This window comes from Ictidomys tridecemlineatus, chromosome 6 (assembly GCF_052094955.1).
Source record: "Ictidomys tridecemlineatus isolate mIctTri1 chromosome 6, mIctTri1.hap1, whole genome shotgun sequence".
NCBI lineage: Eukaryota > Metazoa > Chordata > Mammalia > Rodentia > Sciuridae > Ictidomys > Ictidomys tridecemlineatus.
Genome location: NC_135482.1, coordinates 161,463,217 through 161,490,203, shown reverse-complemented (window position 1 = coordinate 161,490,203; position 26,987 = coordinate 161,463,217). Strand labels below are relative to the sequence as shown.

The window sequence follows — 26,987 nt, the reverse complement described above, 5'->3', positions numbered from 1 at the left end:
CTCCTCACAGTTCCCTTGACAGCAGGACAGAAGTCCCAGCTAAGTGAACTTTGGGCTTCTAGGACCTGAAAATGTTTATGGAAGCATCCCTCCTTGGCCCAGCAAGGGTCGTTTCTAATTTAAAGAAATCCCTCACTGGTGTGCAGAATTTTTCTGGAAAGGCTAGAAGAGAACAACAACCTTTTAGTGACTTCCATTTGATATTTGTTTTCATAGTGGAAACAAAATGAAAACTTGAAGACAGGAAGAAGCAAACGCTGTTTTATCCATATGGTCAGCACACTTACTGGAGGCCCAGTGAGTTCCGCCCAGAGGCAGGGGCTGTTCTCCCCCAGGGGAGGTTAGCTGAGAGGCCTTATTTCATTGAAGGGCAATGGTTGAATCTGGGTTGGATTGTTTTCTGTTTGCCCTTCTAGCACCACACTCCTCCCCTTCTCATCTTGCTCTGAGCCCCAGGAGATCAGCCATTATAGGCTGAATCCCAGGGCTCTCTTGCCTTTGAGCTCTGTGTTAGGTCTGATCAAAGAAAAGCAGGTCCAAGAGGTCAAAGAGAGGGAGGGCCCTCAGGCTGGGGTATTGATCCTTGGTTCTTCCCTGCTGGTCACTGCAGGTTTGATGGCCTCTTTGGCTTCTGTCCTGTGGTCCTCCCCTATAATTTCCCTAACTTTCTCAGGGTTTGGGTGATTACTCCCTCCCTCTTCTGCTTCAAACCTGGGAGGAGGTAACAGCTCCCCCTATGGCAAGCCTCAGGCTGCTTCACCACCCCTTGGTGGTGCCTCTGTTGGTAAAGAGCCCCTGTGTTAAAGCTTCCCCAGGTGTCCTCCTTGAGTGTGCCGTTTGTGTCTGGCCTGGGCCCCGTTGGTATAGGAGGCATCTTGGAAATATCTGGGTGGAGGACACTAAATAGAACATGTGGGAATTGGAAGGTATCAGGAGAGGAGAAGCATGAAGCAGATGAGGGTTGGCCAGGTGGGAGGGGTTGCAGAAGGAGCAAGGCTGAGGTCAGTTTGGAATGATGGAAACCTATCACTCCTGAGGCAAAGAAATAACCTGTCTTGCTTATTGTTTTAGGCGCAGTTTCCACTGGAGCCCCAGGGACACTGTAATTAATTCTGTTTGCCAAATAAATGGAAGAGTGAAGGAAGGCAGAGAATGGAAGAGGCCAGAGTGTTCTTTAGGGCCCAAATCCCAGCGTCACAGGTAAGCCATGGCAAAGGAGAGACACGTGAAAATATATGATCACATGAACTTGAATGATCAGATGAGTGACATAAAGGAAGATTCAAAGAGGACAACTAATATGGAACTATCGACTGAAGAAGAGACTCAGGCTTTCCAGAATAAAAGACTCTACTTGGGAATAGCAGAGAATTGCATTTTGGGTTATGCAAGCTATGTGGGCCATAGGCATATTTGGGGGTGGAGGTTGGAAGTTGGGGCTCTTCTTAAGATAAAGAGAAGTTCACATACACTATTTTAAAACCAAAGGTGTGGTGTTGGCTCATTGGCCAAGAGACACAGCTGTTGCTGGGTGAGGGTCCTTAGGCACCCAGCTTGCCTACAAGATTGAGGAAGTTCTCGTGAGGAGTCTTGTGACCTTAGGACAGGAAGGCTTCTTTTGCATGGCCTCTTCCAACACCATTTTGCTAGAGTTTAATGTCAGCAACTCCATTTTTGTATCAGTAACTTTTACATGATCTAGATGTCTAGATAGTCATTTTAATAAGATTTTTTTTTAACAATAGAATTTTTGGTCCTTTTGTAACCTTCAGTCCTTCATTCATATTTACCTTTGGGAATTTCTGCTGAGACGTCTAATTCTAGGTGGATTTGGCTGTATATGTTTAGATGTACATTCAGTCACATGCCCTGGGGCCACCTGAGTTACAAAGAACATTGAGGTTCTTACCTTTAGTCTTTTCTACCTAAGCCCCAGGAAGCAGCATAAGCTCAAGTGAGGGTGGCTACATCTGTCCCAGCAGACAGGCCATGCTTTCTAGGGTACAAGCATTTCTTTTGAAAGACAGGTTCTTCTTTAAAGTATAATATACTTTAAACAATCTTGCATATTCTTTTCAAGTTATGTTTTCATCCTTGTCTTTACCAATGTCATTGTGAAACTACTGTGTGCAGCATGCGGGTAGATTTGTCAATTAAAAGAAAAACAGACATGGGCCTGGCCTTAAAGGGCTAATAGGCAATTTTAACTGTAAATACAAGGTAGTAGTCCTTCCTGCACAGAGTGTTCCTGAAAATATGCATGGGAGGGTGTTTAAAATCAGGAGCCCAAACCTTAACCCCATCAAAAAAGAGCTGTGGGTACTGAGACTCATGTGGTTGCAGAGAGGTGATCCTGCCACAGTGGAGCCAGGGGGTCATGGTGAGCAGAAGATAGAAAGTTAGTGAGTGGCGTGTGGTAAGCCAGCCAGGTGTATGGAAGGTACAAGTGGAAGGTGCTTTGTTCCACTTCCTGAGGTCAGAACAGGTGGTAAAGTGAGGTTGCATCTGTATATATTGTCTTAAAAGAATGATTATCGTTTGCTGTCCTGTTGGGAGGGGCCAAGGGGGTAATCTTGCCGTTCCTCCCGGAGTGAATCCTGTGTATGCAATGACGAGGTGTGGAAGGCAGGTGAGTGGTGAGAGATGAGCTGGGCAGAAGTTAGATCATGACACAGTGGACTGCTGTTTTCTTTCTCCGGTAAGGAGGTGTATTCCATTGTAACGACGATACTTGATTTGGGTAAAAAGTTTGAAATGATACAGAAGCAGATGTGGTTCCTTCACGCTGTCTTCCAACTCCCCAGAGGGACCAAACACCATTAGAACACTTCCCTGTTTTCCTTGAGATATTTTCTTTTAGATGTATATTCATATACTCTTTATTTTAGAAACAAAATTGCACTTTACATACTTATAGCCTGCTTTTTTCTTTTAATAATCAAAAAGATGATTCCATTGTATTTCTACCTGATATTTTCTAGTTATTACATGATATTCTCATTAGGAATCATCATGACTCATAGATAAACCAAATGAGTGGTGTTTATGTTCACAACATAAACATTTTGGTGTTACAATCAGTGCTGAAACAAACCTCACATTCTGTATGCATGTGTCTAAGATAATTTTTTTGGAGGTACTGAGGATTCAGCCCAGAGGGACTTTACCATTGAGCTACATCCCCAGTCCTTTTTATTTTGTTCTATTTTTTAAAATTTGAGACAAGGTCTTATTAAGTTGCTGAGGCTGGCCTTGAACTTGTGATCCTCAGCCTCCCATGTCGCTGGAATTTCAGGCTTGCATTACCACACCCAGTTTGATAAATTCATAAACGTAGAATTAATAGGTTCAAGGGGCATGAGCAGTTTTGATTTTGATGCCCATTATCACATCCTTCTCCATGAATTGCACCATTTTATACTTGATACTAGGTTTTTACTCAACTTGACATACCTGGATATTATCACACAGTATTTCACAGGACTGGATAGCATTTCACTGGTAATAGCTGTCCATCTGATAGGTGGACTCCCAGTTATTTTACTTATCTGCTTTCTCTCAACCAAATGCTTCATTTTGGCTTTAGTAACTTCCATTTCTTGTATTGAAATTGCAAACTCCATTTAGAATGAAAAGAAAGAAAAATCTTACAAGTACTAATTAATTTTATTCTCTACATATATGTCCTCCGGGATATTTCTACAGTTTCTGAAATATTTTCTTTTCTTACCTTCAATAAGTGACTATTTTAAGTTCATTTCCATCCTTGCTGCTTTCCTCATGATTTCTAACACTCCTTATTATTTCCTTTTTTTTTTCCCCCTAAGGGCAATCTGGCACTCTGATTTATGCTTATAGTGTAGGTTAGTGAGGCAGAAAATAAACAAGTAAAAAAGAAAACAATATAATTTCAGGTGGGGAGTAGAGCTATAAAAATACAATAAGGACAGGATGCGAGGGTGTGCATGTTGGAGATGGCATGTGGAATTTGGTGTCCAGATATACAGGTGATGGACGACCTCTTTGATGAGGTGACTTTGTAAGCAGACTGAATGATAAGAAGGAGTAAGACCCATGATGAAGGGACAGGTGGGGAAGTGAGCCAGGCAGAGAGAGAGAGTCTGCAAAGGTCCTGGCATGGCCGGTGGTGGGTGGTGGTGGGAGTTCAGCAAGAATCGAGCCAGGCAGGGGCCTAGTGAGCCCTTGTAGGCCTCATGGTGGGCCACTGCAGAGTCTGGCTTTGTCTGGAGGAAGGGAGGCCATTGGAAAGTGACATGATATGACTCAGGTTTTTAGAAGATTGTTCTGGGGAGGTGTGCTCCTTCCTGGAGTTTCAAACAAGACAAGCAAGAATTAAAATACAGAGGTGCCTATTTGTGTGGTCTTTGATCTCTCCTTGGAGTCCTTTAGCTGATTTCATAAAAGGTGATTAATTTTATGGAGTCACTGAGGATTATCTGAAGCATTTTGAATCGATCTGTAACATGATTAGGAAATGTTTGGAACACTTCCACACACAGACCTGGGCTGTTTAACATTTTCTGGGTTCCCTTCAACTTTTCAGATGCCTGAAATGTTCCATTCCTATGAAGATTTAAGAGAAAGGCAATTTCAAATAAATCCTCCCTTTTTCTCCTCTCTTTCACATTTTTTTTTTGAAGTTTCTTCTCTCACTGCCAATAAAAGTCAACTTCGGTGTGAATAATAATAAGAGATTCCGTCTCTCCCAGGGTGCCAAATCATCTTCTTTGCAGATCCGTGAATGTTTTCCCAGCTCCCTGTTGGCCAACGTGGATTTAGTTTCAGGAGCACGTTTGGCTATTCCTCCATTGATTCTCTGCACGTTGGCTGATGTGTATCAAGTTAATTGCTGGCTAATTCTATAATAGATGCATTCCAGGTGTTTCCCCCAGTCTCATGAAGCCGGTACTCTGTCATCTGTACTTGGATCCCTGCTTACATCTTTGCCGACTTGCATAATACATCCATGTCTAATCTGTCTGAAAGCCCTGTCCTTCTCCTTGCTTTAAACTCTGGACTAAAAAAAAAAAAAAAAAAAAAAAAATCCTTGCGACTACATTGAGTTCACTTTAGGAATTTTCTTTAACATCAGAAATCAAGTCTAAAAGACTCAATGATGATGATAATGATTGGTATTGGGGATTGAACCCAGGGGTGCTTAACCACTGAGCCACATCCTCATCCTCCTTTTCTTCTTCTTCTTCTTTTTTTTTTTTTTTTGTATTTTATTTAGAGACAGGCTCTTGCTGAGTTGCTTACAGCCTCACTGAGTTGCTGAGACTGGCTTTGAACTCTAAGTTCTTCTGTTTCAGCCTCCTGAGGCACTGGGATTACAGGCGTGCACCACCGTGCCCTGCCGAGACTTGATCATTTTGAACTAGAATGTGAGAATACCCAACTGAATGGCCCAATCATACAGCAAACACGCACAGAGTTTGGGGACTGAAAGTGACAGGGAGGTGGCAGAGGACGTAAGTAAGCAGCACTGGGCCTCTAACTCAGCTGTCATCTGTGTCATGTCCTGTGTCCTGCACCATAGCAGAACCACCTGCAGTTTTAAGGTAATGCTGGACATGGCTTTCACTCTGGATGCCTAAAGTTTGAACTCTTATATTCTCTGAACCTCAGATGACACACACTTTGGATCATGGGTGGAAAAGTTTGTTGTTGTTGTTTTCCTAACTCTTGAGGCCCTGGCATTTTCTAATGATCTGTTGGTAACAGCTTTTCTAATGTCACCCCTCTAAGGACACCCAACCTGAACTGTCCTATTTAAAATCGCAACACTCCAGACCCCGCTATATCTCAATCTTCTTTCCCTTTTCTTAGTATTTATCACCTTCTAGGATATCATGTGACTTTTTTATTATGTTCACTTTTTTTTCTTTCTCTCCCTGTTCAACCCTGGAGGGAGAGCTGTTTCTTCATTCACCCATCCCTGTGTGATCACTTAGAACAGGGTTTGGAACATAAAAGATGCTTAATAAGTATTTGTTCAATGACGGATGAATGAGTGATGTTTTGCCATAAATATGGGTCATACTATTAGCTGTCAAGATCATTTATTTTGAGAATCTAGTTAATTCAGCTCTTTAGCCAGTCTTCACTTGGAAACGTCTTGTACTATATCTACATCTACCATAAGTTTTAATGTGATTTCCTTACCGACTAGGTGCATATTAGTCTTATCCTCAGACTACCAAAGTCATAAAACTAGCTATTACCTGCTTGATAGACAAATTGACCCAAAATGGTTAGATCTTCATGATTGTATGATCCCTTGGCATCTTTCACTGTGTGCCACTTTCTACTTCATTTCTGATTTACAACTTGGCTCATGTAGATTTTTCTGATCAGGAATGCCCCATAACCTGGATTCTATGGGTCAAGTTCTTTGCATCTTCCAGACTTGGCTTAAAGGCTACCTTTTAAATCAAACTTTCTAATTCCTCCAGTTGGAGGTACTTCTCTAGACCATTGTAACATTTTGCACTTCTGATATACACCTGATTTCTTTGGCGCTTGCATAGTCTCCCTTCTCTGTTAGAAAACATCAGTGGTCAGGGATTGAAGACAAGAATTACATGCATGATGGTGGTGTGTGATGTTTCACTGTTAAACCTGAATTGAATGAATAAAAGCCTTTTTCTGAACAGTTGGGGATTTTCTATCCTTTTACTTGGCTTTATCTCAAGAACATTTATCTGTAGGTAAGTTTAACTTCCCTGGCTATGATAACAGACTTTGAGGGATTATTTCATGAGTTTGTCTCCTGGAATAACTAGCTTCCATTTGGCATGAAAATGGAATAAAAATAATTAAATGTATAAAGGCACTTTAAAAATGGAAAAAAATTATGCAAATATAAACTATTTTTATCTTATAACTCTTAGTACTGTCCTAAAATGTAATTGTTACTTCATCAATCTTGTTAGATTGGATGGAATGAAAAATTAGTTGGAGATTTGAGTTGTATGGTGATAGTAAGTTGGTTGTCACTCATGGACACTTCCTCTGTGCCAGGCACTTAAGCAAATTTCTGAGAATATAAAGAATAAGATATTTCTTTGACTCGAGCAGCTTAGTGTCCAGTGGGGAAGGGAGTCTTGCAAAAGACATTTTAGTTCCACCATTATTGGCAGTGTGGGGGGTTATGAAAACAGGAGAGACAGGTGCTTAATCTACTGAAGTGCACAAGGAAGACTTTGTGGAGATAATTTTAAGCTGAGTCTCGAAGGATGCATAATAGTTGAAAAATACATAGAAGATGAACAAGTGAATAAAGGTATGGTTGATGTTCCAGGTAGAGGAAATAACAATCAAATCCCTGGAGAATGGAGCTACATGATGTATATGGGAAGATACAAGCTGTTTGGTCTTGTTGGCATGTATAGTGGGAGGTAGGAACTGGTGGGAAGTGACAGAAAGGAGGTAGGTTAGAGAAAAGCAGAGAGCAGAGATTTGATCCTGCAGGCAAAAAGAAGAAGAATGTCATGGTTCAGTTTTCCCTCCTACGGAAGTAGTGAGGAGAGATTCAAGGTGGGCAATACCGAGCGCAGATAGGTTAAGTTGTAGGCTAATTTTTTTTTTTTTTGGATACCAGGGAACTCAGGGGCACTCAAACACTGAGCTACATCCCCAGCCCTATTTTGTATTTATTTAGAAACATGGTCTCACTGAATTGCTTAGCGCCTTGCTTTTGCTGAGGCTAGCTTTGAATTCGCAATCCTCTTCCTTCAGCCTCCCTATAATCTTTAGCTGGGATTATAGGCATGTGCCTGGCAAATTGTAGGCTATTTTAACTGTTGAGGTTAGGGCAATAGTAGCAGAGATGAGGAAGAGGGAGATACTTTTATTATTATTATTATTTGTTTTAATTAGTTACACATGACAGCAGAATGCATTTCGACTCATTGTACACAGATGGAGCACAACTTTTTATTTCTGTGGTTGTACATGATGCAGAGTCACACCATTTGTGAAATTATATGTGTATATAGGGTAATAATGTCCATCTCATTACACTATCTTTCCCACCCCTATACACACTTCCCTCCCCTTATACCCCTCTGCCCAATGCTTTCATTATTCCCTTGCCCCCTGCCCCACCCCCCATTATGGATCAGCATCCACATATAAGAGAAAACATTTGGCCTTTGGGTTTTTGGGATTGGCTTATTTTGCTTAGCATGATATTCTCCAACTTCATCCATTTTCCTACAAATGCCATAATTTCATTCTTCTTTAAGACTGAGTAATATTCCATTGTGTATTTATACCACAGTTTCTTTATCTATTCATCTATTGAAGGGCATCTTGGGTGGTTCCACAGTTTACCTATTGTGAATTGAGCTTCTATAAACATTGATGTGGCTGTGTCACTCTAGTATTCTGATTTTAAGTCCTTTGCATTAGACCAAGGAGTGGGATAGCTGGGTCAAATGGTGGTTCCATTCCAAGTTTTCTAAGGAATCTCCATATCGCTTGTATTCTTGAAAATTGCCATTCTGACTGGAGTGAGATGAAATCCTAGAGTAGTTTTGATTTGTAGTTCTCTAATTGCTAGAGACGTTGAACATTTTTTCAGATATTTGTTGATCAACTGTGTATCTTCTTCTGTGAAGTGTCTGTTCACTTGAGGGAGACACTTTTGAGAAATAATTGAGATATGAGATTGGCAGTACTTGATGATTGGTGAATGTGGGGTGGGGGTTAAGAGGAGAGAGAGAAGCCAGCGAAAGGCTCAGGTTTGTGCACAGGGGAGCTAGGTGAAAGTGTAGCCATTGGTAGAACTGGACGATTCCTATGGGGAGGAGACATGTGGAGCAGGAAGCGTGAAAGGCAAGGATTTTATGGTGCTTGCATTGAGCTTGAGGAAGCTCTGTGCTATCTGGCATCTGAGCATTAGAGGGTGAAGTGCAGTCAGTCCTCGGAGATACAGTGCTGCCGTCAGCAGTTGATGAGAGTGGGTGAGGTAGCCTGGGGAAAGTCGTACATAAGGAGAGAAAACACAGGCTAAAGACAGAACTCCATTATTATTGGTGTGGAAAGAGGAGCTAGAGCACACAAAAGACAAGAATCAGACAGGTAGAAAGGATGTCAGGACTGAGGGATTCAAGGAGGGAAAAGGGATCTGGTGCCTAATGAAATCTAAAGTTGTAATAAAACAAGAACTTGAGCAGGTCCATCAGCGTCTCCTGGGCTAATGGGGACCTGCATTAGAGGCATTCCAGAGAGGTGGTGGGGATTAACCCTGAAGGCTGGTGACTGAGGCGTGGTGAATAGAAAGCAAGGAGGAGGCAGTGAGCTTCCTTTCAGGAAGATCACCAATTAGAATGGAAGGAAAAAAATCCAAGAGGGAAGCCAGAGGTAGATACAGGGGAAAAGGGGAGTGTTGTCCCTCCTACAATGGGGGAGAGCAGCTTTTCGAATGGAAAAATGTATGTACTTTATGTAGCAGATGGAATGTCTCTCATTTCACTACTTCTCATGAACAAAAATGCAAAATCATTTCTCTGAGGCAGAACAATTTCTGTCTCCGGCTTTCATGTTTTCAGTGTAAAATAACCCACCTTGCCTAGTGCAGCGTCTCCTGCAGTAATCCAGAGTTTTGGTCCATCATTTCAGTGTTCCCTCCCCTCCCTTCCCCTCTATCTTCTCCTTTCTTCTCCTGGGTTGATCTTAAATTCTAAAGGGATGGCTGGGGAGAGTCCTTGGTTAGAAACTGTAGTCAGCTGCCCACACTATGATTTGCTAAAAAGTGTACCTTCCTTTCTGGTTTCTGCTGACCTTCTGGTTTCTGCTAAGCTTTTTCTTAGCATAAAAGTTATATCAAGTTATGCATTCTTTTCCTGACGTTATGCCCTCTCCGCATTTATTGGTAAGATGTCGTTTCTTCTGAACCCCTCTGCCAGAGTTCAGATCTGAAGGCGCATGTGCCAAAGCCTTGGTCCCCAGCTTGTGGCACTATTAAGAGGTGGTGGAGCCTTTAGGAGATGAAGCCTCGTTGAAGGAAGTTAGATTGTTGGGAACATGCCCTTAAAGGGGATATTGGGACCCTGGCTCTTTTCTTTCTCTCTGTTTCCCAGCCACCATGAGGTGAACGGGCCTCCTCTGCCATCTGTTCCCACCATGATATACTGTGCTGCCACCAGTATGTGGCTAAGTAACCATGAACTGAAAAGTCTGGAACTGGCAGACAAACCTTTCCTCCTTTTACGTCATCTCAGGCATTTGTCACAGTGATGGGAAGCTGGCCTACACAGGTAGGGTCTGTGTGGATGCCTTCTCCTGCCGCTCTGCAGCCGTGGGCTGAGGCCAGGTCTGCCTGGATGCTCTGCACTCCCATTTCCCTCCACCACCTACCACTACTGTTGATTTCACAAAAATTTTCTGATGGGGAAGTTGCTCTTTTGTTATTGGAGCAATCGATTTCACTACTTTGTCATTTAATTGTCGGCTATAACGAATGCAATTTTACATCAATGCAATTGAGAGAGCAATACAGGTAGCAGTCAGCCTTGGCTGTTTCCCACTGTGTAGGCTTTCATTTGTCCTGTAATCACTTATTCGATCTTGTTGTATAATGGGGCTTTCTAATAGGTGCCAGAATCGAAGATGACAAGGGGTAATGCCTGCCATGAAGGACTGACTGTGCTACCGGTAAAGATAGGGGCATGAAAATGTTTTGTCACAAGGCCAGTACATCAGAGCTCTGATCAGAGGTGTGAACAAAGTGCCACGGGCTGTGCTTTGCTTGGGGCTCTCTGGGGATGTCTCGCAGGGTGACATTTGAGATGGCTGCTGAAGGTGTAATAGGAAAAGAATGAGGGGAATGATATTCTAGACAATGGCACTGGCATATAGAGGACCAGGGTTTGTGAAAGGGCAGTGTGTCACGATCAGCACAGCCAACCAGCAGGTTCTGGCAAGGGGTGATGGGCGATTGGAAAAAATAAGATTCGCTTATACAGATCTTGAAGATCAAGCTGGGGTCGGGTGCAGTGCTGCTCTCTGATGGAGAAGCAGGTCTACGACACCAGCAATCTTTATTACTTATGTCTCGATCAGATTAAAGACGATGCAAGCACTATTCTTTGTATTCATGAATGTTATAGAGTTAGCAACAGCATGCAGCTATTTTCTCAGTTACTAGAACCGGCAATGTTAGGTGCATTGTGCAGCTCCGGAGAAAGTCCATTGTTTAAAGTTACCAATTCGAGGGCTGATCCAGGAGCAGCAGAGCTGCTTAAACATTGTGGTTATCTTAGTAAGGAAGTTCCTTCATTCCTAGGAGCTGCTCTGCCTCAGAATAAGGTCGAAGCTGGTAAGACCCTAGCATGGATGACATCTCCATAGCAACTGGGCATCCTATGACCTTGCATAGAAACTTTCCCAGTCACCAAGTATGCCAGAGCCATGAAGTCATCAGGGTCCCTGATCTCAGACACTGGTCTCCCAGTCACTGTCACCACTCTCCATAGCAGTGTGCCTAGGAATGGTGAGATATTAAGAATGGTCAATGTGTGGGGAAAATGAGGTGAGACGGGGACAGAGAGGTTGATGGAGCTGGATCCTGACAAGATACCTGTGTCAGTGTATGGAAGGTGGACTTTATGTTTCAGTTTAGGCCCCAACAGAGATTTATGTTCATATTTGTTTCCAGCTCTGGTTCATGTATAGAGGTTGTACGGAAGTGAGGGAACCATGGTTTGTTAAAACCAAGACGGAGACGACTTCCAATAATCTACTGAGATGAGGAGAACCCACTAAAGCCATGACCAAGGGAGTGGAGAAGAGAGTCTGGAGCGGAGGAGGCTGTTTCTGAAGCTGAACCAACAGGACGTAGGGACTGGTTGGCTGTGGAATAGAGGTGGGCTTCAGGAAAAGGGAAGTGAGATTCTCTTTGGCTCCAGAATAGGCTCCATTAACAGAGGATTGGAGTAGGATTGGAATGAGAGCAGAAATACGGTTTGTGCATGTATGAGGTCTGAGATGCTTTAGAGATGCTGGGTGGAGCTAGAATACAGGTGAGAAGCAGTGGAAGAGAGTGATGAATGGAGGGTATATAGAGGCAGGTAAAAGCAAAGCAGGTAAATGCAGGAGAAGAGGACCAACACTGGCAGAGTGAGGAGGGGAACAGAAACAATAAGCAAAAAATGATGATAAAAAAGCAAGTGGGGGATGAGGGAGAGGGAGAGGGAGGGAGAGAGAGAAAGAAGAAAAAGAAGGAGGAGGAGGAGGAGAAGGAGGAGGAGGAGGAGGAGGAGGAGGAGGAGGAGGAGGAGGAGGGAGAGGAGAGAAGGGAAGGCAGGTGTTGGGGAGGATGAAGGGACAGAAAACATCACGGAGGGGTGGGAACCAGTGGTGCTCACTGCTGCCAGGAGGCCCAGGAGGGTGTGGAGTTAAACAAGACTTTGGGTCTGACCATCAGGAGGTCTCTGGTGCTCTCTGGTAGGACCTTCACTTTTACAGTGGTGGAGAGAAGACAAGTGACAGAATAAATAAATCCCACCACCAACAAACTAAAACAAGATGTAGAAGAAGTGTGTATTTTCCTAGGAACGGAGTTAACGGTAGCCATTTTTCCTAGACTGCTAGAGGTTTAGTTTGTGTTCCTAAGGAAGGAAGGAAAGGAAGAAGGGTGTGTGCGAGATGCTGAGGACATAAGAGAATGGGCTGAAGATGGAAATCAGGTTCTGAATAGGGTAGAAAAGTGGCAAAGGGCAGGGCACCACCAGAGGTATGTTTAGAAGGTGAAATGGAAGAAAAAAAGAAACGGTGGAGAGATAGGATGTGTGTTGGCCGCTATTTTTACAGGATGGGAGAAGAAATGGAATTGAGTGTTAAAGAACACTGGGGTGATGTGATGTGTGATGGAGGTTCAGAAGAGCCTGTATGGGAGTGAGCTGAGGGTACAATTTTGTCCCTTCCAAGGACAACTGAAAGGCCTGCCTGATCACAGAGGGCACCCAGCTGAGCCAGCAAGGCACCTCATCCTACATTTGTTGTGAAAGGATAGTGAATAAAAATAATAATTAACCATGTCCTAAGCAACACACTAATCATTTTCTAATAATGATTTTAAAATATCATACACTATGAGGAAGATGTTATTTCCATCTCACATCCAAAGTAACTGAAGCTGAATGTTTTACTCAAGTTCACACCAACCACGAATGAATGGCAGAGCCAGAATCGCCAACCACCTCTTTCTGGCTCCACATTTGGAGCATTTAGTAACAACATTAGTCTTTCTCCCATGAAGTTGAACTTTTAAGTTTGAGGAATCTTTTAGCTCAACTGTAAAATTAGTCAGCCAGAGATAAATCCCATCTTTCTTTGGGCTTTAGCTCTCTTACCCTGTGTGGCCACACTGGAGAGGGTTGGGCTGGCAGGTGTCCTGACTGATCTCTGAGGTCCCCCACAGGGCTGACACTTTGTGATTCTAATTGTGTCCTTCAGGTTTTTTTTTTTTTAATCACTGTGACCAAAAGATTGGACAAGACCAACATAGAGGAGGGAAAGTTTATTTGGGACTCATGGCTCAGAGGTCTCAGTCCATAGATAGCTGACTCCATACCTCTGGGCTTGTGGTGAGGCAGAACATCATGGCAGAAGAGCATGGTGGAGTATGGCCACCAAGAAGCAGAGAGAACTCTGCTCACTTGGGACAAAATATAAACCCTGAAGGCATGCCTGCCCACCTCCCCCAGGAACATCCTACCTGTCTATAGTTACCACTCGGTTAATCCATCATTGGATTAATCCACTGATTAGGCTGCAGCTCTCATAATCAAATCATTTCACCTCTGAAAATCCTTGCATTTTCCCACACATGAGCTTTTGGGGGACACCTCCTATCTGAACCATAACACTAAATCTATAGCAAATATGTCCAAGCAGAGCTTATGCTTGGAATTATAAAACAGAACACAGCAGCAGCCTGTTCAGCGTATACAACATTCTTATTTGCTGCTGTTTTTAATTCAGTCTGAGAGTCTCAACTTGACAGCTAATATTTTGTTCTCACTACATTTCACCTTTTCCTCTGCTTGGGAAGAGATAGGGCTATTACATTTTCTTATTTTCTACAAACTTTTTTTTTTGGTCCCTGCTTTTTGTCATGTTTGTGATCGTGGGCACTAGAGGATCAGTTTTCCTGACCCCTTACGGACTGCAATCTCCTCTCCATCAGCATTGCTGAGTGGTTTGCTGAAAGCTGCTATTTAGCCTGACTGGGGTGTGGAGCCCTACCTGCCTAAAGGTACCTCTTTGCCCAATACTTCTTAATTCTGGTCCATTTCCTGCTTGGATACGTGTTTTGAATCACAGAGTCGACTCCTCTGACTTCAACACTGCCTACTTCTATGAAGTCGGAATCTATTCCCAGAAGGAGACACTGTCTAGTGAGTTTAGGGATTTTCAATTTTCGCAGTTGTTTTCTCTTGGAGCAGAAACATACTTTTTAGTGTGAGGGACAACATGATTTTTCATCTCTGAATGGATGTATGGTTGTTTCGTTTAAAGTTGGACACTGGGAAAGCTGTCTTGTACCAATATTTATATGAAAATGACAAGTGGTGGATCAGAAAATCGGGGAGGTAATTTAAGAATGTATTTTGGAGTATGTTACATTCAAATCATCCAGATATTAATATCTGTTTTATTTATTTTTTACATATTTTTATTTATATATAACAGCGGAATGCATTATAATTCTTATTACTCATAAAGAGCTCAATCTAGCTACACAAAATTCTATATCTTCTTTGATATATGAGCTATAATTTTTGTCGGCAACATTTATAGTTGTGTGGAACTAATACATCAAAGGTAAATCATAACAGGTGCTGCCAGAAAATGAGCCCATCTGGGAAAGCATGTGTCTGTGGTGTCAGGTCTCCGGGTGTGGGGCATTTGGTTTTCTACTATCAAGAGAATCTGAGAATTTCCCAAATTTTGCCTAAAAGGAAAACCTACCAGTTGCTTTCTGTATATCACTTTATTTACCTGCCTCCAGTTATTTCTCATTGACAGATAAGGAATAACTTTTAACAAAGAGCATAAAAATTAAATTCACACACTTTTCCTTGAAGCCTGTTTTTCTGTGGGAACTGTGTACCATGGCGATTTTAAAATGATTGAACTGTGGTTCCTGTTCTTCAAGGAGTCACCATTGAGTGGCAGGAGCAGGTATAGATATAAATAGCTTGAATACCAAGTAACCCTAATAAGTGCTATAGTTAGAACGTTGTGAAAATACTGGGGTGTGAGAGAGTGATGCTTCTGGAACACAGAAAACCTTTCTGAAGCTCTTCGTTTTGCTTTCCAGATCCTCACCATGTGAGGAGGTGACTGGTGAGTTTGGAAGACAGAGCCCAGGTCAGTCTACTCTCTGCAATATACTAAGGTCTTGCCCTCATGAGCAAAGGCTGTGTTTGTGCCTGTCTGCCTGGCTTCAGTGGGTAGCTCATCTCTGGCCTTCATATTATCAGGCCTCTTTGACTCTCATCTTTCAGCCAAGGTGCTTGACTTCTCTGTCTACCTCTCAATTGGGAGAGGAGCGGAGTTATTTGGTGACCTGCTAAAACTCCAAATGCAAGTCATTCCACGAATAGGAAACCATATTGTTAGAGATCAGAGAGGGGTGGTGTAAAAAGATGCTTGGAAAAACTTTCAAACATAGTTTTGTTGGGAACATACTAAGTCACTTCTATTTTATCCATCAGTTAGTGAAAAAATTCTACATCAGCATTTTGTTGATGCAACACTATATAACCAACAACTCGAAATTCAATGACTTTTTTCAATCAATATTTCTTTATTATTTATAAGTCTGAGGGTTGACCGTGGCTTTTCTAGGCTTTGTTGGGCTTGGCATGCCTGCTCATTCTGGAATGAGTTGTTCTTGTGAATGGCAGGACTGCAAATTTGAATTCATAATGCCTCTCACAGTTTCTGCTCAGAGATTTTATTCATATGTGATTGGTTAGAGCAACTCCCAGGACCAAGCCCACAGTCAATGGGTCAGGGAGCTAAGCTCCACCCACCGTGAATCATGACAAGGATGGGGACGGGGAATGTGACCCACTCTCCCACATGCACCTTTGGTTTCCCTTTGATTTCTTGTACATAGAGTCTTTAGTTGCTTTTTATGCTACTTGCATCATCTACCATATTTTTTCCATCTACCTTTGTTAAAGTTCTGTAGACATTCACATTTCTTTAATATACTCTCTTGTCATGGATCACCATTAAAATCCCTCCCAGATGACTATTACCACCTAAACAACTTGTGCAAGCCATTTTAATTTCTTGTTCATAAAACCCTAGAGGAGCCAGTGAGGTTGGGCATATTCTTTATTATCAGAAATATTTCCTTAATCTTAAACAATTCAGGCTCTGAATGACTATTTGTTTGTGGTGAACAGACTACAGATGCCTCCTTTATTTCTCTCTTCTGGTGCTCCTACCCTTGTGTATTAGTCAGCTTTCCATCACCATGGGAAAAAAAAAACCCTGAGATAATCATCTTATAAGGAAGAAAGGTTTACTTTGGCTCTTAATTTTGGAGTTTTCAGTTCATGGCTGCTTGGCCCTGTTGCTTTGGGGCCTATGGTGAGGCAGCACATCATGGCAGGCATGGGTAGTAGAGGAAACTGCTAACCTCGTGATAGCCAGGAAGCAAAAGAGGCAGGAAGGATATGGGGTGCCAATATTGCCTTCAAGGGCCAGTGAACTAGCTTTCCCTTACTAGTACTTACCTCTTAAAAGTCCCATAACCTCCCAAGAATGCCCAAATGATGGCAACCAAACCTTTAACAAGTGGGCCTTTGGAGGGCACTTAATCAAACTCTTCTACCTTGAGATCCCCTCCCCTTGAGTGTGGGCAGGGCCTGTGGCTCGATTTTAACCAATAGAAGATTACAACGGCAGTGGAATATGTGATTAGGCTAGACAGGCTATAAGCCATACTGGGAGGGCCTACGTGGCAAGGAACCAAGATTGGCTTTCAGCCAAGAATCAGCAAGATGCTGAGGTTCCAGTCCAGCTGCTCACAAGGAACTGAATGTGGCCAGCTACCACGTGGGCTTGGAAACGGGTCCTTCCCCAGTCATCCTCAGATGAGGTGCATTCTGGGCTGACAATCTGATTGGAACCTTATGATAGCATGAGGCAGAGGACCCAGTTGAGCCTTTTCCATCCTGGAAAAACTCTGGAAGAATCAATGGGCATTGCTTTAAGGGGCTAAATTTGTGGTCATGTTGTTGCACAGCAATAGAGAACTTTATAATTAAAACATGGTCCATTTCACAGTATCATGGATGGAGTGTCTTTATAAGTGTCTGCCACTTGTGATTTCTACTACTTTATTTTTTTATCACTTGGCTATTTTGTTACAGTTGGCTTAATTTATGTATTAACATGAAGGATTTGGAGTGGTAAGAATGTTTGCCGAAATACCTTCATGTTATATGTGCTTGTGTGTTTACAGAGAAATAAAAATACTTGTTGGCTTATTAAATAATTAATTGTTAAACCTCCACAATATTTTGTTGGTCTAATGGGATATGGGGAAAGAAAGAAATGGTCCCTGCCTTTGTGAAGCTTGAGTTTATTAGAAGAGGGAGTGGAACTACAATTAAATAGATTTGAAAATGCACATGTGAATTGCAATCTAAATAGCTAGGGGACTTCCTTTTTTCCCAACAAACACTTTTGGGATGTTAACATCTTAGGCTGAGATTTAAAACATGAAACAGGGCAAAGATACTCCTTAATTTCCACTCATTTAGAATTGTATGAGTTCTTTTGGGGCAAAATTGTGTTTGCTTATGTGTGTGGTGTGTGTGTAGAGATAATATAGATGAGATTTATAATAGGAATTGGGTTCAGAATTGAATTCAAAGAAAAAAAATCCTTGGTGTTTAGGAGATTTACAAGAAAATATAAGGAGGAATAAAAAGCATATATTTTTGGAATATAATCTTGTGATAAATTGGATAGGAATGGCATGGTAAAAATACTATATCAGCAATTCTTAGAGGATAAAAGAGTTTTTAAAATTATGAAGTTAGATTCTGACTTTCATCTAGAAAATACTGATCAAGTACATAACTACACTCATATTTGCAATAGCAGAATCAGGAGGTTTCGATACTGCTTTGCGTATCCATTGCCCTCTGGCATCTCTTTATTATTTTTGTGGAAATGCTCTGCTGGCTTTTATTAAGCTACATTTTTTTACCACCACAAACCTAAATCTGGATTTTGTCTCTTTTACAACACATCGTGTTCAGAACAGAGGCCGGTATGCCTTCTAAGTGTGCCAAGAAGGAAACAGAGTTTTCTTTTTTGGCTTATTTTTCTCTTTTCTTCCCAATGATGGTAATACTCTTGATGGTAATATTCTTTCTCCCAAAACTATGTTTTTATCCGGAAGGATATCTTTCTTAAGGGTCTGGCACCATTTAAATGTAAATGTGTTCTTTGTGAACATTAATAATTGCTAAAGAAAAATAATGGATATCTGTATATGTTAATTCTGTGTGTATTTGTGTGTGGGGGGGAGGGAAGAGTGGGAAAAGGAGGGGAAGGAGAGAGAGACTATGGGAGAAGGAATAATTAGAAGGGAGTCAGGAGGAAGAGGCAGAAGAGAAGAAAAAGAAAATTCTTTGAGATAGTTGATAAGTTAATAAATAAAAGCCAGTTTAATCTGAAGTAGGTACCAGGGTTCTAGAGACAATGGCACCAGGATATATCTACAGTAGACAACTAAGAAATGACAGCCACTCAGGGAAATCATTTTGGACAGACAGGGAAATCCCAAAGAAAAAGAGGAATGCTGCAAGATTCCAACTAGTCCTCCTTTTCTGGGTTCTGGTTTCCAGAAAGGCCAATTCCAGGGAGTAGTGACAAGGGATTTAGTGATCAGGAGCAAACCTGTTCCAGACCAGATTGTAGGTAAGCAGCTAGACACCTGGAGTGTCGTTTTAAAGTGTAGCAAGGGAGAAGGATTACTTGGGAGTTTATTCTCAAAGAGACTAATTTCCCCAGAACCTGAGAAGTCTGAGTGATTAGATTGGGTTTCAAGCAAGTGGTGACAAGAGTGTAATTGGAAATGGCGAAGAATAGAGCCTGATAAATATGTTAATGCCATGAGAAGTGACTGCATCTATAACCTCCTAGGGGCTCCAGAGCAAGTGAAAAATAAGGCAATAATCCTGATCTTCTACTAGCGTTTTGGCAAAAGAGGAAAGCTTATCACTTCTAGAACTCCTGGGAGGCAGCTATTAATCATGCCATTCTTCTTTTCTCTTTCCCACTCCTTACTTCAGATGTATCATCGTTAGCCCTTTTTCTTGACTATTTTCCATAATCTTTTAAAATTTTCTTTTTCTTGTGTTTTGAGATATTTAATCTTTGGAACATTTTTTTTTTTGTTTAACTCACAATGCCATTGGAGATTTAAAAATAAACATAGGTTTGATATTATCCTTCAATTAAACTTAATTTATATGCAATTAAATGCTCTTGTACCAGTTGTGTGCTAAGTGTGTTTCTGAAGTGATAAGGGGTTGCCCTACTTCTTCAGACTTTATTGCACCAGCAGTTTACTGGGGACAGACTTGTGTTATACAAGCAGATGCTGCTCCGTGATATGCATGATCAATGGCAGAGGTTACTCTTGCATTGTGAAAAATAACTAGGAATTCATTAAGTGGTGGGAGATGGAAATAGAGACAAGCATGCAGAAGCCCTTTCAGGGAAAGGGAAGGCCTTGTGTGGAAGGTATTCAGTGAATAGAAAGCACGTTCATTTTAGAAAATAGATGGAATTTTATACTAACTGCAACATTCAGGGATGATTTAGGGGAGTAATGAGGTCTAAAGATAAAAAGTAGAGAGGATCCAATTCTTAGAGGTTTGCTATCAGTGACAGAAAGCTGTTAAAGGATCGAGGCCAGAAGTGTTATGATCAGGTTTTGGTTTTAAAGATCAAATTCCATTAGTTGTGCTGAGGAGTGATTTTTTTAAGGTTAGATAGAGGAGGGGGAAAATTTTGTAAACCATTGCAACTGTTGGTGTAAGAAGTAAAGAGGTTTGGAAGCAAGTGAGGGTAGTGGGGATAGATTGCAGTGGACAGAGGGACTTAAGGGCTAGGAACAATAGGATTTAGGAACTATCTACTGGAGTGAGGAAGAAAGGAGGCTCTATGATTAAAAAAAAAGGAGGAAAATATTTTTTTTGAGAAGATGAAGAGTTCATCTTTGGGTATGCCGTTGAGAGGCCCTAGGGTACTGCGATGGAATCCAACTAGAAGTTAGCTTCATCTACAGCAAGTGATATCACTGCCACCTGGGATATCATAAAGAATGAGAAGGAATCTGGGGACCATAACAATCAAAAACAGGTAAAAGAAGATAGGTCAGCAAAAGAACAGAGAGGTTTGTCAGAAAGCTAGGAGGAACCCTTAGTGTAAAATTCCTCTAATCCTATGGGTTAAACTGATAGAGTTGATTATTTTGGGAAATGAATGGAATCATTTATTCAAATGAGGGATGTAAAAATTTAGAACTTCTGTTTATTGGTGCTCACAATAACATTATTGAAGAACATTCGTGCTAAAACTGAGCGTGCTAAAGATTCTTCATCAGATCTGCAGAAGGAATGGAAACTTGAATATAAGGAGTCAGTTAGGTCTAGAATTTAGAGGAACAAATGGACATACCATTAGTATGAAAGTATTTTATCTAGTTCATTTGGAAAATTCATTACTTCCTTAAATTTCATATTGCCAGCACTATGGGGATGATGCCAAGGTCTGATGCCATCTTGCCCCACAACCAGGTCCCCCTGGAATCATGACTGCAGTGGCCTCTGAATGCCTATAAGTCTCGCTGCCCCTGTGTAAACAGGGTGCCCCCATGATCTCCTCTCAGAACTTTCCCTTCTACATTCTCAAGGCTGCAATGGTTGTACTCTTGCAAATTTCTGAGATGCCCTCAAGCCATCTTTCCTACGGTCTCCATGCAAAGTACTCAGCATCTCTTTAAAGGCTATAATGCCTTCATGAGCAAAACTTCCTTGGCCACAGCTTTACATGTATTTTTTCTTTTTTTTCCAAACTGCAAAGATTAAAAAATTCTTGAGCACTGCTTTCTGCCTCCAGTTCTCAGTAAATCTGGCCAAAAAAAAAAAAAAAAAAGTCACAATCTCCATGTCACTGTCTGAATGCTGTGTTGTCTTGAAATTGCCTCCACTAGATTAGTTCATCACTTTTAAATTCAGCCTTACACAGACTCTGAACGTGGGCAAAATGTTGCCAAGTTCTCTGCTAGAATATAACGCAAGTGGCATCTAGTCCAGTTCCTAATAGAACACTCATTTCCCTCTCAAACCTCATGAACACAGTCTGCATTTTACCTGGCATTCTGGTCTTCTGAGCTCCCTTGAGAATTGCCCATTAAGCTCCACCGACAACATTCTAAAGCTTTTCCAGTCTGCACCTCTAAGCTTTTGAAAGTCCCTTTCACAAGCCATTCCCAAAGGCATTCAAACCACAGGGTCAGGGTAGTCACAGCAAACATCCCCTTCTTAGTACCTGATTCTGTTTTAGTTAACTTTTGCATCTTTGTGACAAAAATACCAAAACAACAACATCAGCAGCAATAGCAACAACAACAACAACAACAAAATCCCCCAAACAAAAAACTGAGATGAGGAAAAGTTTATGTGGGGCTCATGGTTTCAGAGGTCTCAGTCCCTAGATGGCTGACTTCATTGCCCTGAGCTGAAGTGAGGCTGCACATCGTGGGGAAGGGTGTGGCAGAGGGAAACTGCTCCCCTCATGGCAGCAAGGAAGCAGACAAGGGGCTGCAGTGAAAATGAACCCTTTCAAGGCACAACCCCAATGACCCACAGTTACCACCCATTGGGACCATTCAAACTAGGATGAACCAATGAGGGTGTAGCTTTTATAATCTAATCATCTCACCTCTGAATATTCCTGCATTAATAGGAATTTCTGGAGGGTACCTCATATGGAAATCATAACAGATATCCTTCTATACCAGCAGAAAAAGAGCTTCCCTATTTTTTTTAAAGAAGTAACTTTGCACAAATTTACCCAAACTCCTCAAAACCTACAAAATATATCATGAATTTTATTTTAAATAAAGTTTTCTCAATGAAAGTGATACAAAATAAATGTTTAATTTGATTTTTAAACTAGTATTAAATAAGAAAACTTAACAGAAAACATCTATAAATATTAATTGCAATGGAAATATCAATTATTTTATCTGGCTTAAAAAAATCACTAGTTTTTCTGGAAATAGTTTTCATTTTACTGTGTGAGCTGCCAAAACTTTTTTTCCTACAACAAAATAGTTACTGTATGGAGGCTCCTTGACTTTGCAGTTCTGCTTTGCTATTTGTCTTGGATTTTTAGAAATCCATTTAACAAGCATTCATCCAATACCTGCTGTGTTTCAGTATACTATGGAAATATTTTACCTGGTTAAACATAGAATACACATTTGTAAAATTCTTGACATTTCTCATAGTCAATTCTCATTTATTGTGAGGATTAGAACATTTCCATCATCTCTAAAATTGTATTATTTTCCACATCAAACAATCCTCACTTACCCTACATCTGAGTAAATGTTGGTTTGTTTTTCACATATCACTACATGTGAAGTTTGTCTTTTCTAGACTTTTATATACATGGAGTTAAATAGAATATATTCTTGTCACCATTGGCTTCTTTGACTCAGCATGATATTTTTGAGAGTCATCTACCTTGTCTCTGTCAATAGTCCATTCATGTTTTTTTCTATTTACCTGTTAATGAACATCTTATATTGTTTCTCATTTATAGCTATTATAAATAAAACTGCTATGAACATTTGCATAAAAAATTGTGTGGTATTCCACTGAATAGAAGTATGAAAAATAGACAGCCAACCTCCATATAAATGGAGATTTAGAACACTTCTAATTTCTGCATACAAATAATGCTGCAATGAATAACCATTCACACATCTCTTTTACTATCTGCTGAGACACACAATTGGTAGAATAAACTCCTAAAACTCGAATTGCCACATGAAATGACATGCACATTTGTAATTTCAATATGTATTGTCAAATTGCTCTGTACAGGTGGTTCCAATTTGCGCTCTCATTGGTGATATTCCGGAGTTCAAGTTTTCTTCATTGCTTTGCCAACAAAGCCTGTCTAAATTTTCAAAATGCCTCCAGTCTGAAAATGAAAAAGATGCAGTATATTTTTAATTAGCATTTTTCTTATTATGAATGTGATCAAAGATATTTTCTGCATTTCAGAACCATCTCCAAAGTCTTTTCTGTGACTTATTTATTCCTGTTTTGAGTTTTCTGTTTATCTTTGTATCCTTAAATTATCTATAGGAATTCCTTAAGTATTAATGAAAATCTGTATATTTTACTAAGCTTTTATTGTCATTTGATTTTGCTTATGGAGTCACTGCATAGGGACTTAGCTTAGACTTAAAAAATGTTTTAAGATAAGGCAGTAGTAAAATGAGGGCAGAAAACCTGAAGATGTTCTGCTAATAAAAAAGAGTACAGTAGCAGAGATAATATTTTTTGATATGAAAGATGGCTTTCATGATTTCACACACAAAAATATGAGAAGTAATCTTTGTTATATTTTTTCTTTTGTTTTAGCAATGTAGATAAAGTCTTCCCTTAGATTAGGTTGGGGTCTTACACAAAGAATTCTGATTATGCAAATCAAAACCACAATGAGATACCACTTCATATCTATTTTAGTCAGGTTTCCTTCCTTCCTTCCTTCCTTCCTTCCTTCCTTCCTTCCTTCCTTCCTTCCTTCCTTCCACTGGGACCAAAAGACCCATTAACAACAATTTAGAGGAAGAAAAATTTATTTTGGCTCACAGTTTCTGAGGTCTCAGTCAATAAATGTCCAACTCCATTGCTCTGGGCCAAAGATGAGTCGGAATATCATGGCAGGATTATGGAGAAGGAAACCTGCTCAGGACGTGACAGTCAGGAAGCAGAGACAGCTCTGCTCACTGGGGACAAAATATAAACCCTCAAATCACAACCCCAGTGACCCACCTCCTTCCAACCTACAGTTTCTGCCCAGTTAATGCACTGATTAGGGTAAAGTTCTCACAACCCAGCCAACCATTTCAGCTCTAACTTCCTTTCATTGCCTCACACGTGAGCTTTTGGGGGTTATATCATATTTAAACCATAACAATACCTGTTGTGATGGCTATCAAAAAGATAAAAGATAAGTGTTGACATGAGGTGGAGAAAAGGGAACTCTTGTATACTGTTGGTAGAAACTTGAGTAGGGTAGCCATTATGGAAATTAGTATGAAATGTCCTCAAAAAATAGGAGTAGAACTAACATATGAGCCATAAATCCTACTTCTGGAGATATATACGTATACACAAAGGAACCAGTAGGTTGACGAGATATTGGCACTCCCACATTCAGTGATTCAGTGCTACACTATTCATAATAGCCAAAGAAAATGGAAACAACTGAAGTGTCCATCAATTAATGAATCGGTAAAGAAAATGTGGCACATATATACAATGGAAAATCATTCAGCTTTAAAAAAGAAGGAAGTCCTACTGTTCACAACAACATGGATGAACCCACATAACACTATGTTAAGCAAAATAAGCCAGGCATAGAAAGACAAATACTGAATGATCCCATATGTAGGTGGAATCTGAAATAGTCAAACTCATAGAAGCAAGAGTATAATAGTAATTGCCAGGAGCTGGGAGGAGAGGGATGTGGAAAGACTTTAAGACAAAGGGTTCAACTTTTCAGTTTTGCATCTTGAATTAAATACTGGAGATTTATGCATAGCATCGTGGCTATAGTTAATGCTGTGTTGTATACTTGGAATTTGTTAAGTGTTCTTTTCACAACAAGCAAACAAAATAGTAATTATGTTAGGTAATAGAGAGAGATGTTAGCTTGATTGTGGTAATCATTTCAGAATGTGTACCTTTACCAAAGCGCATTTTGGGGGCTGGGATAGTGCTGTGTTTTAGAAAGCAAACTTAGCATGCACAAAGCCCTAGATTCAATCCTCAATAGCAGGGGGTATTGCATGTTTTAAATATACAAATTTCTATTAGTCCGTTATACCATGGTAAAGCTGAAAAAACATAACAGTTATTTTGTACCATCACCTTCCCTTCTAACCCTCTCCCAATAAAAACCCAGAATTCTGAGTAGGTAGGGGAATTCTGATTATAGAAGAATTGAAAATGAAGAAGTCTTAGAGTATTATGAGAATATAGGACCAGGAATTTGAAGACAAATTTTGAAGTTGTCCTTTTTAAACAAACAAACAAAAAACAAAAAAACAACTGTAACCAGATTTTAGAGTGAAGCTGCAGAAAGATTATTGAAAATAGTATTGAAATACAGTCCTGATAAGATGATAAATTAAAAACTTTATACATCCCTTAGGGCAAGTTTTCAAATCAATTTGGTTCAGGTTAGACCAACTGGTGCTGCCAAATGAGTTTCTGAAAAACCTATTTTTAGAGCTTTTTGGATTTCAAAATTTCCACTAAGAAACTGTGGACTTGCACATTGCAAATTGTCTGAGTTCCTAGTAAAGATTTTCCCTGCACTTACCAGTGTCAAAAGACAGTCCTTATTCTCGGTGGTAGGGATGGAGGTATAGTCTACTCTTTGGAAAATGGTTACAAGAGTAGAAATGAAGAGCTTGCATTTTAAATGTGTTTTTACCTACAGTTTCTCTTAATGAAATGTTAGGAACAAACCTTTTCCTATCAAATACATATGTAAATGGAATATGCTCACATCAAACCAACCAAAATTCATTCCTTCTCCATATATACACATTTGAGTTCCCTGGTCCCCAGTATTGTGGTTTAAAATGAATATCCTAGTGGCTAAATATCCTGAATATTTGCTTATACAGATGACAGGGCTGGAATTGAGAAAACAAAGAAATAGATATTTTCTGTCTTGAAGTGTTTATGACCAATAATGAGGCAAACAACTAGACCAGTAAGTGTAGCTCATTGAGGTGAGTGTTAGGTATGAACAGGCACAGGGAGCTTTGATGGTGTGGAGGAAGGCAGCCAACCCAAACAGGGAGGGAAGAGGCTTACACCGAGTTCACAAGGATGAAAAGGAGGTGAGTCAAGAACTGGAAAGATAAATTAACTGAAAGATGTGTGTGTGTGTTTGCGTGTGTGTGTGTGTGTGTGTGTGTGTGTGTGTATGTACGCACATGCGTACATACACACACACACACTCAACTGGCTGGACTGGAGTGAAAAGGGCACTCCAGACAGTGGTGGGAAGCAAAGCCAGTGACTGAGTGAGGAGTCCAAGCATGGAGGCTCTGTGTCCTCCACAAAGGCCGGTGATCGCTGTTTTGAAACCTAGCAAGTGGGGGATACCACTGAACAGTTTGAATCAGGAAACAGAGGCAACTGGGTTTGCTGTTGATAAAGACCATTGTGGTCTCTCTATGAGATCTCTAACATCTCTATTACCTAACATAATTATATTTTGTTTGCTTGTTGTGGAGAGAACACTTAACAAATTCCAAGTATACAACACAGCCTTATTAACTGTAGACACCATGCTATGCATAAACCTCCAGTCGTTATTCACACTACAAAACTGGGCCCATGGGAAGCCCGGGGCCCCAGGCAAGAAATGATGAAGGCCTAACTTAATAGGTGGGTGGGAAGAGGAAAGTCTCAAAAGGGATTGAAGAAGCCCTGGAAGCTTCTGGGGACCGATAATTGACTGTTGAGGAGGAGAGGTAGGAGGTGAGGCTCAGCTTTGTTGCTTGTTAGTTAGGGGATGGTGGTGCCTGTAATGGAGAGGAACTGGCTTTGGGAAAAGTGATCAGATCTATTTTGGATATCTCAACA

At 40.8% G+C, this 26,987-nt stretch overlaps 1 protein-coding gene across 3 annotated transcripts in view; it reads left to right on the top strand.

Moving 5' to 3' along the window:
- The window catches only part of LOC144365147 (uncharacterized), a 535,192-nt gene that overhangs the window by 153,973 nt on the left and 354,232 nt on the right, over positions 1-26,987 (top strand). For 2 of the 3 annotated variants that reach the window (XR_013423366.1, XM_078015994.1), the window contains exon 3: positions 1,072-1,200. Coding sequence is in view for 1 of the 3 variants with exons in the window: in XM_078015994.1 (XP_077872120.1) it covers positions 1,072-1,200 (129 nt within the window). In the remaining 2 variants the exon portion in view is untranslated. Of the gene's footprint in view, positions 1-1,071; positions 1,201-15,355; positions 15,408-26,987 lie in introns of those variants that run through there. The other variant, XR_013423367.1, reaches the window with a different exon arrangement.